General features: G+C 39.4%; 1 protein-coding gene across 6 annotated transcripts in view; it reads right to left on the bottom strand.

The window, feature by feature from the left end:
* Positions 1-13,488, bottom strand: part of srgap1a (SLIT-ROBO Rho GTPase activating protein 1a) — a 142,275-nt gene that overhangs the window by 27,375 nt on the left and 101,412 nt on the right. For 4 of the 6 annotated variants that reach the window (XM_055222624.1, XM_033967676.2, XM_055222626.1 and 1 more), the window contains exons 10-15: positions 11,065-11,149; positions 10,401-10,428; positions 9,485-9,590; positions 5,818-5,878; positions 4,057-4,134; positions 2,728-2,862 (exon numbers count right to left, since the gene is read on the bottom strand). In XM_055222624.1, coding sequence (XP_055078599.1) covers positions 2,728-2,862; positions 4,057-4,134; positions 5,818-5,878; positions 9,485-9,590; positions 10,401-10,428; positions 11,065-11,149 — 493 coding nt within the window. Of the gene's footprint in view, positions 1-2,727; positions 2,863-4,056; positions 4,135-5,817; positions 5,879-8,005; positions 8,040-9,484; positions 9,591-10,400; positions 10,429-11,064; positions 11,150-13,488 lie in introns of all 6 variants that reach the window. The other 2 variants (XM_033967677.2, XM_055222625.1) reach the window with 1 other exon arrangement.

Here is a 13,488-nt window from a genome sequence, read left to right as displayed (position 1 = left end):
AAATAGACCTGTCACCCTCCAGCCACGCTCCGCCATCTGGGATTTGAGCCTCTGGGAAGGTTGTGATTCATTTTATCTTGTGAATACCTAAAGAACATCCAGCAGGTTTTTCCGAAAATGTGTTGCTTCCGTAGATTTATGAAGGTTATAAATTCGAAGGCGAAACGGGGCACAGCACAAACAAACTCCACGGAAACGCCAAGATATGGAACTATGGCTGGAGGGTTTATATATGCAAAATGTACTTTGAGTGGGCAGGTTTCCAGCTGGTTACAAACAACTTCCCGCTTCTATGCATTTTCTAAAGTAATTTCATGACACCTGAGTCCTGAATGTACCGTCTATAAACACACAAATTATTTTAAACGGCCCCATTTTTATGCTATTTTCAGATCTGTAATGTTCTAATGTCGTTTCCTCGTCACAAACAGACCTGGAGTTGTGTTTTTTTGTTTCATTCGCACATGTTTAACACACAAACCTGCAGATTTAGGCTGAGTTCTTCTCTCAAACTGAACAAAACACTCTGTTCCACCTTGTGATGTCATCATGTGGTGATACAGGAAGTGCTCCGCTGTGTTTTTAAACTCCACACACCTTCATTTCTAGAATCATTTGGATGATTTTTTCAGCTCTGGAATTGACAATCTCGACTGAACTAAAGGTAAAAGGAGGAGCTGTTCACTTGAAAAAACTACCACTCGATGACATCACAAGGTGGAACGTCGCATTTTTAGGTTTGTAGATGTCACAGACTAATAATAAAGTGTGACTCAAACATGTGAATGAAACAAAACACAACTCCAGGTCTGTTTTTAAGGAGGTAACAACATTATAACACGGTTTAAAGCTACAAGAGTCAGTTTTGTGTAATATCGGACGTTTAAGTCACACCAAGGAAATATCGAGTCTGTAGAGATTTCACCGTGTCCAATTTTGCTTCATCTTTTTGTAAAACGACACTAGATTACGACAACTCAAGATCATGGACATAGGAAGGTGCGTTAAGACTTCAACAACCTCAAAGTGAAAAACACAGGGGAGTCAAACACATTTTCACCGAGGGCCACTTAACTTGTTAATTTACTGTTTCTGTATTTATTACTTATTAAAGCTACAAATATTCAATTTCCATAGATGTCTGTGTAACTGCGTATCTCCTTATGAACTAACATTTTGACTGACAGTTATACCTTTTAATTTACCTTGTCACGGGCCACATAAAATGAAGTGGCGGGCTACATTTGGCTCGGGGGCCTTGAGTTTGACAGATTTCCACATAAACAAAATATGAGCAGATTCTGTATGAAAAAAGTGTCATTAATGTGACAAAAACAGGGAGGAATCTATGTTTAAATGAACTTTTAGCTTTTAAAATGTTCATAATTACATTTGAAAACTTCTTGCAATCATATTCTGACATAAATAATCACGAGTATTGATTAATCTTAATATCAATAATCCAAAATAGTTTAAGAAGCCAAAGAAACAAAGAACACGACTTTTAAGACATGGAGTGTGACGCTGGGGAGTGTAAACACAGACTCCTCGTGGCTCAGGCCTAAAAACGCCCAAGAACAGCCTGGATCAGACGCACGCTTCACACGGAGGAGACAGGCCTGTCGGTACATAAACACACAGGTGCAAAGGCTCATGGGAAATCTACAGCAGTCTGAGAAGAACTGCAACATGGCAACTGATGAAAACAAACGAGCCAAACCCTTTACGCCTTGTTCTTGGGTCTTATTAACGTCCATCTGTCCTTTAAACTAAATATTACATCCTTTTTAATTCCATTTTAATTCAGTTTTATGTGAATAGAACATTTAAAATATAATCTAAGCTGCCAAGTAATAGTTGTAATAACGAGGAGACGGGGAGTCAGCGCTGGGTGAAATATTGCAGATGCCTGGGCTGATATATCCGTCTCAACTGTGGTCCGAGTTTCACGAAGGCAGGAATCGTCACTGAACTGTAAGACAACAGCAGCGACACGGATAATGGCGATTTTGACGAGACGGAATCGAGCACTTTGAACGAGCTCGACCAACTGTTCAACTCAGACACTGAAGAGGAAGAACTCGACGGATTCGTGAATGAGGAATGAACTGAAAAAGTGAGTTTTACGTGTTTCTTTCACGTGTTTACAACTGAACGAGGCTGGAGATAATGTGAATCTGGACATTAACGTTTGAACGACGTTGAGTTTTTGTTATTGCGTTGCACTATTTCCAGAGTTACTATATCGTGATGCATTAACTTGTTTTGTGAGTGAACAAAGTTTTCAGAGCATTTTTTTTATATTCTATTAATAAAGTTTGACTGACTTATCTGTTTTGTTGATGTTCCCTTTAGTGCAGCTCCATCTCGTTGCAGAACACAACCCCAGATACTACAGTAGTTTATATTCTATGAGCCTTATACTGCGGTGCGTCCTATATATGAAAACTGTTTTAAAATAGGCCATTCATTGAAGGTGCCTTATACTCCGATGCGGAAAATACGGTAGATTATTTCAACTTGGCCTCAGTTTGTGTCTCTTTCATTTGTTTTAAAGCGTTAGAATCGATATTAGCCCCTTCTTAGGACAAAGGAAATGCAGATTATCGATCGATTAGAGATCTGTCTGTGTGTTTATGTTGATGCAGTTTGCCGTCAAGCGAATGAACACGCACATAAACAGAAAAACAAAACAAAATCAAGACGTTAAAGTGAATATATCCTCACTGATGCAGGAGAGCAGTTCATTGAAGCGTTCTTTGGGGAACAGCGGGTTCTCCAGGCCTCTGAAGTACAGTTTGAGGACGCCAGCCACTGAGTTTATGTCGTGGTTGTTCTCTTCGTCTGTCAGTGGGTCATTTCCTAAAACATGGAACATAAGATTAATGAACAAATGAACAAAACAGATCATTTTAAAGCAGCAATTATGAAAAAAAAATTGACTTTTCTGAGCTTTGAGTCGTGTTTTAGTCGTTTTTTTCCCCCAATATTTACTCACCTGAAGTTGTTTTTGGAGTGATTCATGTTTGAGCAATCTTTAATAGTGTTTTTTTTTCTTTTCAAGACAACATTTTGCTGATCAATAGTGGTGGAAGAAGTGCCGGTACTCAAGTAAAAGTACAGATATCAGAACAAAAGAATACTCAAGTAAATGTAAAAGTATCACATGAAAAAACCTATTAAAGTAACTGTTTAAAAATGTACTTAAAGAGCAAAAAGTCAAAGTATTTCTCACAGATTTTGAGTCTTTTAAATCTTCAAATGTGATGATTTTGATAAAGATTTGAGCTGAATTCGGTTCAACAGAAACAAATGAATCGATCGTTTTTTTCTGTTTTTATTTGTTTATTTTTGTTTTGCTCAAATTCTGAACGTGTTAAAAATAAACCTCAGCCTTTTCAAACAATAAGAAATCATACTTTTACTTTTCAGTGCTGTTTAAAAATGTAGTGGAGTAGAAAGTACAGATACTGCTCTCGAATGTGGTGAAGTAAAAGTAAAAAGTACACACTGTAAAATGTACTTAAGTAAAGTACAGATACCTGAAAGTTTTACATGAGTATAGAACTTTACGACTTTTACTTGGTTACATTCCAGCACTTCTGATCAATCCCTGTTTTCACCGTCACTGTGCCACGCCCCCTGTGCCACGCCCCCTGTGCCACGCCCCCTGTGCCACGCCCCCTGTGACACGCCCCCTGTGCCACGCCCCCTGTGACGTCCGCACTTCCTTCTCCAGTTTTATTTTCTTAATCGTTGATACTCGTAGGATTCTGCAGCGTCGCGTCGTCATTTTGGTACAAATTTTTAAAAACGCTCTGCTCTAGTGCGACGTGCATCTGTCCACAGGGGGCGCTACAGCTACACGCCTCTTTATTGTCATGACGTTTACGGCGACGTCAGCTCCTATTGGACACCGCAGTTTTCTAACGCAGAACTCAGCGGATTAGTTTCTTTTATGAAGTCGTTTTAGATGAATATTGTGATTTAAAATGGGAGAAACTTGCACAATACGTCTGATTTAATGCTAAAAGATAAAAACGCTAAAGTCTGTACCTCTTTCAAAGGAGTTTTTAATGTCGTTGACTTCCAGTTGCGACCCAGACACGCGGAATATTCCTTGATGTTGGAGACCTGCAGAGACACGAACAGAAAACAGAGATTTAACACGGAAGATCAGATAAAACCCAGAGACTCTGCAAAACACAACTTAAGATCGACAAAAGGGCCGATCATTGAGACCCATCACTTTTCTAATTAAACGTAATTAAAGCCCGAAGAGGGACGGCCATGAGAGGAGACGAAAGTGTGAAACGGGAAGGAACAGGGTCAGAGAGGAACATCACGGGACCTGCTCAACGTGACTGTGTGTGTGATGTTTAATTAATCACGTAAAGACAAAAAGTCGTTGAGTCAGATCGAATTAAACGGCTCAGATTTGGATTTTTTCTGATCTGTGATGTTCTAATGTCGTTTCCTCGTCACAAACAGACCCGGAGTTGTGTTTTTTTTGTTTCATTCACACATGTTTAACACACAAACCTGCAGATTTAACCAAGTTCTTCTTTTAAACTGAAAAAAAAAACAACCAAAACACTCTGTTCCACCTTGTGATGTCATCATGTGGTGATACAGGAAGTGCTCCGCTGTGTTTTTAAACTCCACACACCTTCATTTATAGAATCATTTTTTCAGTTCTGGAATTGCAAATCTCTACTGAACTAAAGGTGAAAGAAAAGGCGGCTGTTAACTTTATAAATGCCACTTCATGACATCACAAGGTGGAACAGAGGTTTTTGTGCTACTGTGAATAATAAAGGTTTACTCAAACATGTGTACCGTTTTTTTTTTTAAACTATAAGTGTGAGTTTGTTGAGTTTGTCGGGTGTGACTTCTCCTCAGATGTGACTTATATGTGAAATGATTCAAATCTATAATGTCACATGTTGGTTCTTGTCACAGTGACAGTCGTGCGAGGGGCTCTAGACTTGGACCAGTATCTACTCCTCCTGAACCACTCAACATTTAAAATATCAACATTACACTCATTTAAAAGACAAACACTCAACAAAAATGACACTAAAACAAAATGGTTTCTCTTGTTTTTTCTGCTTTATTTATGTGATTAACTGTTAATATCTTACGTTAACAAACCAGACACGTGTTCAGTTCTGTCTGTGCTTCATGGAGCTGAATAAATATAAATGTGTTACGTTAGCGTGATGTACTGATATTCAGCCTGTTGGTCCACATTTTATTATTATTATTACAACTTGATTTAAAGAGAAAATGTCTGTTCTTGGTCTCGGATTTTGTAAAATAAATTTCCCTCAAAAATGCGACTTATATATGTTTTTTTCTTCATTATTCTGCACTTTTCGGGTGGTGCGACTTATACTCCAGAGCGACGTATAGTCCGAGTACTTTTACTGAGTACTTTTAAATGTGTAAATGTGGAGTGTGATGTTTTTAAATGAAAGAATGGGAGAATTCATGGGTTTGACTTAAATAACTAGATACTTAAATGTATTTTTTGAGACTTATATATGTTTTTTCTTCATTATTCTGCATGTTTCACTGGTGCGACTTATACTCCAGAGCGACGTATACTTCAGAAAATACAGTAAATGAAACAAAACACAACTCCAGGTCGATTATAACACACACGAGCTCTTTAACGTCGTCGTGTTTTTAAAGTTTCTTCTCCGTCAACAGCCTGGAATCTGCACAGCGTCAGTTTTACAGAAGCAGACGTCCAGATAATTAACACCCAGCTCAGATGACGGGCTCGAATCTCACGCTAAAAGTGCAACTCACCGTATAAATTAATGTAGCGAATGCAGCTCTCGACCACACGGGGGATGGCCTGTCCAGAATCCTGAAAATAACGTTATCAGAAAAAGTCAAAAAACACGATATCGAACAGCGGCGGATTTACAAATACACTGTACTCAGGGACAGACCAGCCAAACAACTAGTACTTCACAAAACAAGTAACTTTTTAATGTGTTTGGAAGGATTTTGCAGTTGTTGAGGTCAGTAAAAGCACTGGTCATGCCCTGGTCAGGAAGTACACGTGTATTAATAACACAGACCAGACTGAGTTGACGTCTGATTATTTACGGGCCGCTCGACCTAAAGAGAGGCACAAACCGTCGCCATTCAACCCACACTATTTAAAACTGCAACCGTGGCACAGAAAGAGCACGTTTCACAGCGAGGAAAGAGCAGAGTGAGTTTTCAGATGGTTCTTCCTAAAGCGGCGTTAGACTTGAAAGATGCAAGAAATAAAAACTTAACATAATACAAATTTAGTTACATAGAAAAAAAAAGACAGAGGACACAGTTTTGTAATGTAAAGTGACAATGGGGTGTACAAAAATATCAAAAAATCTATATATCGTATTATTTAATTTAAGGATAATGTATCGATATCGTTGGCTGTTGTATCGATATATCGCCAAGAGTTATTTTTTTGTACATTTTACCAAATTTTTCAGTCAATGCACTACATTTGTGTGGCTTGTTTAGAGGAAAAAGACTCATTTATGCAGAACTTTTGACATTTGATTCACTGTTTTCATGATTAAAACAGGTTTATTTCATATTAAGTTTAGTTTAACAAAGTCTTTTAGTCTCTCAGTTGTTTTATTCGATATGTTTTGATCGTTCAGAGTCGTTAAACTGCACATGTCTCTGTGTAAATGTAAATGTGGAGCTCGTATAAACTGTGGATGAATAAAACTGACACATGGAACAGTCTGATGTGTTTTTATCGTTGGTAAAATGCACAAAACGAAATGCACTTTGTTTATTTATCTTCAATAAATGGAAGATAAATGCCAAAAAATGTTTAGTTTTTGTGAAAATTGGGTTGATCATTAAGTGTCTCGAAAGCCTTTATTTTTCACTGAATCATATCAATTTTTTTTTTTTTTTTTTTTTGGGGGGGGGGGGGGGGGGGGGTTTAAGTTGTTTTTTTGTTTTTTGAGGGTTTTACAATTTTTTTGTATTTTTTTTTTTTTATTTTTAGGGGTTTTTTTAAGTTTTTTTTTTTTTTTAGTTTTTTTGAGGGTTTTTACTTTTTTTCTGCATTTTTTTTGTAATTTTTTTAGTTTTTTTGTTTGTTTTTTTTAAGGTTTTTTTTTTAAGTTTTTTTTCTGTATTTTTGTAAGTAATTTTTAGGGTTTTTTTAAAGGTTTTTTTTATTTTTTTGAGGGTTTTTAAACATTTTTTATTTTTTTATTTTTTTTGAGGGTTTATAAATTTCTTTTTCTTTTTTAGTTTTTTTTGTTTTGTTTTTTTTGTAATTTTTAGGTTGTTTTTTTTTTAGTAATTTTTAGGTTGTTTTGTTTTTTTTAGTTATTTTGAATTGTTTTGGTTTTTCTGTAGTTTTTGGTCGTTTATTTTTCTGTTGTTTTTGTAAAACTGTCCTCTCTCTGTCCCTGCTGCTGTCAGACTCGTCGTTTTGGTCTTAAATGTTCGTATTAACCTGCTCTACATGATCCTGGTGCTTTTATTTCTCTATTTTGTCAGTTATGAAACCAAACTGAACCTTAGTCTGAAAAAATCCTGTATTGAAAAACCAGATGAACCTCACTGGACCAAATGTGAACGTGCTGGTTCTGTGCCTCGGCGTTTGGCTGCGTCTGCGGCTGGACACAGACTCACTACATGTTTTTAATGAGCGTGTGGATCATTTTACAGCCCTCAAGGGGAAACGCACGATCCAAACGCGGTGACCGGGCCAAGAATCGATTTGGTATCACTGCAGTGGAGCCGTGACGATTGAGCCATAGATCTGATCCAGTGGCGTTATGTAATCCAATCTGTGGATATGTGAAACTACGGATGACGGCGTTTTCGGTCAAACAAATTCAATAAAAATGGTTCTGTGCACGACTTCAACTCAGTCTGTCCCGTTACTCACATGTGACGAGAAAAAAAACACACGGATTCAAACAGAAAATCAGCAAAGCAAGCGAGAATGGCCCAAAAGCTGTACCTGGTGTCGAGCGTGCGAGTTCCGGCGTCCGCGGCTAAACAGAAGAGTGATGCAAAAGAGAAGAGAGGGAAGAGGAGAGAGAGAAAACGCAAGACCCAAGTTAGCACCACAGCATCTGCTCACCAAAGCCCCGGACATGCCCCATCCCGGTCTGGACTGCACTACGGGTCGGTCAAGGGCCAGGGAGGTGGGAACTACACAGGTCACTGCTTCAGACTTTAACGTAACTATTATTGTGAGGAGAAACACAGATTTATTACTATTGTCCAAATACGTCTTTACTTCTGTTCACAGCGTCTGGATCACTCTTCCTATTGGCCACACTGGTTGGTTAAAGCCTGATCTCGGGGGCGGGGCCTCATGCTCGGATGGGAGACCACTGGGAATATGAGGTGCCACAAGGGGGCGCCAGTGGAAAAAACTTTAGTTGGGTCCTTAGGCAAAGCACTTCACCCACTTTGCCTCGTTTGAAAGTCGTGTCCACACCACCGACTTCAACCGAGGCGGTGTGTGTGTGTGTGTGAGGGTCGGTGACGGTCGGAGGGGCGGAGGCGCAGATCGGCAGCCTCACTTCTGTCAGACTGTCCCAGGGCAGCTGTGGCTATAATCATTACTTTTGCGTTGGTCTGTGATCAGTTTTATCAAATCAATCTTTCTGTTAATCACACAGTAAAGTTACACTGACAAACAGACACTTTATATTTGTTCTTGTCCTTTTGGTGCGTCTGCTACCGGCTTGTCTCCATGGAGATGTTACCAACAATATTCCACGGTACGGCATTAAACTCATCATCATGGAGACGAGCGGACCAAATTACAGGCCACATCTGTGAAGAAGTGAGATACACGTTTTGTTTTGTGTGGATTTTCAGCTCTGTAGTAGATACGTTTAATGCCATACTGCGGAGATTTCCATAGAGACATGCAGGTAGAGCCCCCTCCGGAAAAGTTCCACAGTGCACTTTAAAGCTGGTTAGTTATTACGATTATAATTTCATTTGGTTCGATGTCCTCAGGGCCCCGCGTCACGACTATCGATTACCCGCAGATTCCTCCTGGACACAGAGTCGGGCCGTTTATCCACGGACTCATTTTAAAAAACGCCGCGTCTGGACGAGGAGGAGGCTAAAATATGTCCTCCCAGAACAGTTGGGCGATGCCAGGTCAGCACTAAGTCAAGAGGAGCTGACGGAGACAAAACGTTCACCCCCCGACTGCCCTCCTCGCCACCAATCTATCAAATCCACCCCGGTGTGTGCGGACAGAGCTTATAAGGACACACCCTTAAAAGGACAGACCTTATAAGGACAGACCCAAGAAACCAGCTCAGAAGTTTATGATTGTTTCTCTGCTGAAAGGTAAATTACAGCTCGGACGTCCTGAAAAGACCCTACACCCAAATGGCCAGGCAGCAGCAGGAGCGGGACAGAAAATAGATAAGAGCGGCGGCGTCAAACTGACAGAATTTGATTTTTGTACCTTGATAAACGACTCCAAATTTCCATTAAATAATCTAACATTAAAAACAGAGCGCGGCCTGGGCCGACGGGAGCCTGGGAGCGTTCTGAAAGCCCCATTTGGGTGTCTACAATACAAAGAGAGCAAACACAAGCAATCCAATTCATTTCAAGGGATTTCAAATAGTAAAATCCAACCGTTTAAGACACTTTAAGGTCCTGTGTGACACAAAATGGACTCGTGTGAGGTTTAAACCACGTTCTGATGCTGTTTCCTCATCGCAAACTGACCTGGAGTTGTGTTTTGTTCTTCTCTCAGACTGAAAACACTCAGTTCCACCTCGTGATGTCATGAAGTGGTAGTTTTTCCAAGTGAACAGCTCCTTTTACCTTTAGTTCAGTCGAGATAAGCGGCAACTCCAGGACTGAAATGATCCAAATGATTCTAGAAATGAAGGTGTGTGGAGTTTAAAAACACAGTGGAGCACTTCCTGTATCACCACACGATGACATCACAAGGTGGAACAGCGTGTTTTCAGTTTGAGAGAAGAACAAAACACAACTCCAGGTTTGTTTGCGTCGAGGAAACAACATTAGAACAGAACATTTAAGGAGCAGAGACATTTCAAAATTTCACAAATACAAGTTTAAATAATTGAATAAACGTGTTCATTATGTATTTAAATAATTTGTCTCGTTGTGCGGTCGGGTTCCGTCACGATAAACTCACGTGACGCTACACAACCAAGCACGCTAACGTACCGCTACGCTAGGATTTTTACAAACACGTTTTATTACAGCAGAATTGAACATTTTAGCGTTTAAATATCAACTAAAGTGTGTGTCCATCAGCGTTAAACGGATTTTTATCAATGAAAGACGAGAACGTACAGCTGTTTGTGCGTTTGTGAGTGTGTGTGAGTGCGTGTGTGCGTTACCTCGTGGTCATGTAGTCCGCTCTGTGACCTGTGGGAGAACACACAAACACACACACACGAGAGTTAAACGTGTCCCTCACAACATAAACTTTCACTTTTCCACAATCTTTTCATTATCGTAACATAAACAAACTCCACAGACACAATCCCGCGTCTTTCTCCGAGTCGATCGTCGCACAAATGTCCAGCTTCAGGGCAGGTTCTGCACAAAATCGCTTCCAAATGTAAAGCCATCTGCTCCAAAGACACGACCTGACTTGCGTAACGTGCGTAACTCAAACTTTGACAACATTATGATCACGTACGGCGTCTTGTCTTTCTTCCTAAAGCGCAGGCCCCTCTTATTAAAGCGGAGCACTGTAGATCCCACCAGCGCAGAAGAAAAGGACGTAATCACCAGTGTCCCGTCTTAATACACAGCAGTGCATTAAGCTAGCAGCAAATCAATCACTAAGACGGGTATTACGGCTCACGATCCCCCTCAGCTGTCGACTTTGAAGGCAAAAACGATGGGAATTTGTCATCGGAAAGCTACGAAACTACAACAATTTGTGCGATTAAAGCCGTGTTCCTTTGAGATAATCGTTCGACCAAATATCGCATTTCAAAGTTCTGCAAAAAGTCGTTAGCAACTGGATTAGGTTTCGGTGATAAATAACTTTACCTTCGCCGAGTGTCCGCTTCAACAAGTCGTGTTTGGCCTGGAGTTTGGCGATGAGGTTACTGCCCTCCAGGAACTCCCGGAATTTCTATGGAGAGAAAATGACAGAGTTACACAGAGAAGACGAGAAGAAGAACGAAGACGTGTTAAATCAGACGAAGGACAATACAAACGTCAAAGAGCAAAGACGGAGTTTAGAGACGTTTATCCGAGCGTGAACATCGACTGAAACACGAGAGACACCGGAGAAGAGCCAGGATGTTCAGGGAATATCGACGTTACTAAAGTTTGAAAGAATAAACCAGACTGAACAGATGTTGTGTTTGAAGAGTCTCGGGTACAAATGTTATTTCAAAAAAAAAAAAAAAAAAAAAAAAAGTCCTGTGTCAATATGTCGATAAAAATACTGTAGATTAGACCAGAGTTTGTCGAGCAGGAAATAAGAGACGTTCACCGAGACGTGAAGAAAAAAGAAAACAATGAAAATGGTTCTGTAGTAACTTTGTGCTAATTTTATAGTAATTTTGTATTAAATTTGTATTACATTTGTAGTCATTTTGTAGTAACTGTAGTAATTTTGTAGTAACTCTGTAGTAACTGTAGTAACTTTGTGGTAATTTTGTAGTGCATTTGTAGTAACTGTAGTAACTGTAGTAACTTTGTAGTGACTAGTAACTTTATAGTAACTTTGTCATGACTTTTTGTATTTTTTTGTATTTGTAGTATATTTTTCGTACATTTGTCGTACATTTGTAGTACATTTGTAGTACATTTGTAGTACTCAAAAGGAGGAGGTACAGTTTAAAGATGAAACTATCTCAGGAGGTTCCTCAAGACAAAAACAGTTTGGGACTAAAGTTAAGACGTCTGTAAATATGTTACAGCGAAGTTTGTTAATGTACAAATAAGAAAATACAAAATAAATGTTTTGTATTTCCTCAGTTCAGACTCTTTCCTCTTAAACGTTCAGGCTCTTTCCTCTTAAACGTTCAGGCTCTTTCCTCTTAAACGTTCAGGCTCTTTCCTCTTAAACGTTCAGACTCTTTTCCTCTTAAACGTTCAGGCTCTTTCCTCTTAAACGTTCAGACTCTTTCCTCTTAAACATTCAGACTCTTTCCTCTTAAACGTTCAGACTCTTTCCTCTTAAACGTTCAGACTCTTTCCTCTTAAACGATCAGGCTCTTTCCTCTTAAACGTTCAGACTCTTTCCTCTTAAACGTTCAGACTCTTTCCTCTTAAACGATCAGGCTCTTTCCTCTTAAACGTTCAGACTCTTTCCTCTTAAACGTTCAGACTCTTTCCTCTTAAACGTTCAGGCTCTTTCTTCACATTTTGGTTGAGTTTCTGCTGAACTGAGTCATGATTTTGGTCGAATACGTCACAAATCTTCTCACGATCTCACCCTAACGTCATATTTCTAAACTTATAAACATTTACGGCTCAAGTGGACGATCCTGAGCGTCTCGTGACCAGCGTGAGCCAAGAGCAGCGTCTGGACTTTATCAGGAGATTACGGCGTTTGGAGTCAGATTTAACGCTGAGGTTCTATCGAGCGAGTGCAGAGTCTGTGCTGACGTCTGAAGAATCGTCTGGTTTGGAAACGTCAAAGTTTAGATCCTTAAACGGGTCAAAGTGGCTGAAACATCATGAGCGAGTTTAACGTGACTGGACCATAGAACATCTTCAGTCTTCAGCACTTACACTTTAATAACACGCCGCACTTTGAACGTTATTTACACTTTAACAAATACGACAGTTGCACACAAACGATTTTAACATGTTTATTATTTCACTTGTCTGTTCTTTTACTCAGTTTTAGATCTGGAGACACAGTGACACTTTAACAGAAGCTGCGTGTCCCGGAGGAAAAAGACGACAAACTCAAAGCTAACGGCTAAAAATGTGCAATATTATAGCGCAATACTTGTTTAAGAATGTTTTAAGTGTGTGTTCGTGGTGTAATTGTTGTGTTTTTAGTGAATAGTGTTTTAAGAATGTTTGCGTTCCCTCCTGTGTCCGTGTGTGCAGGTGTCAAAGACGTCCCCAGGGAAACGAGTTCTTTATAAAGGTTCCGGGGCAGGACCAAAGCGGAGGATGTTTAGGTGAGGCATGTGGGGCATTTTAAAGGGTTTAAGTATATTTAATGTTTGTTTTTAAGGTTTATGTGTGTATATATGTGTATAAAGTTAATTTGGTTTATGGGTTTATTTGGTTTTATGGAGGTTTAAGCGTTGTAAAGAGCTAAAGTTATTTGTTTAACACCCCCCTCTTACGTAAAAATAGTTTGATCCAGTTAGTAAAACGGTATAAAAGGCGCCTGAAACAACACACAAGGTTCTACTCCTCAAACCTTCATTGCACTTTGAAAAATGATTAAAAAAGAAATAAAAATTGTGGAAAATTGTGGAAAATTGTGCGCTGCTGTCT

The sequence above is a fragment of the Periophthalmus magnuspinnatus genome, chromosome 6 (genome assembly GCF_009829125.3).
Source record: "Periophthalmus magnuspinnatus isolate fPerMag1 chromosome 6, fPerMag1.2.pri, whole genome shotgun sequence".
Lineage (NCBI taxonomy): Eukaryota > Metazoa > Chordata > Actinopteri > Gobiiformes > Gobiidae > Periophthalmus > Periophthalmus magnuspinnatus.
The sequence above is the reverse complement of the archived record's forward strand: the minus strand, read 5'-3'. Positions and strand labels throughout refer to the sequence as shown.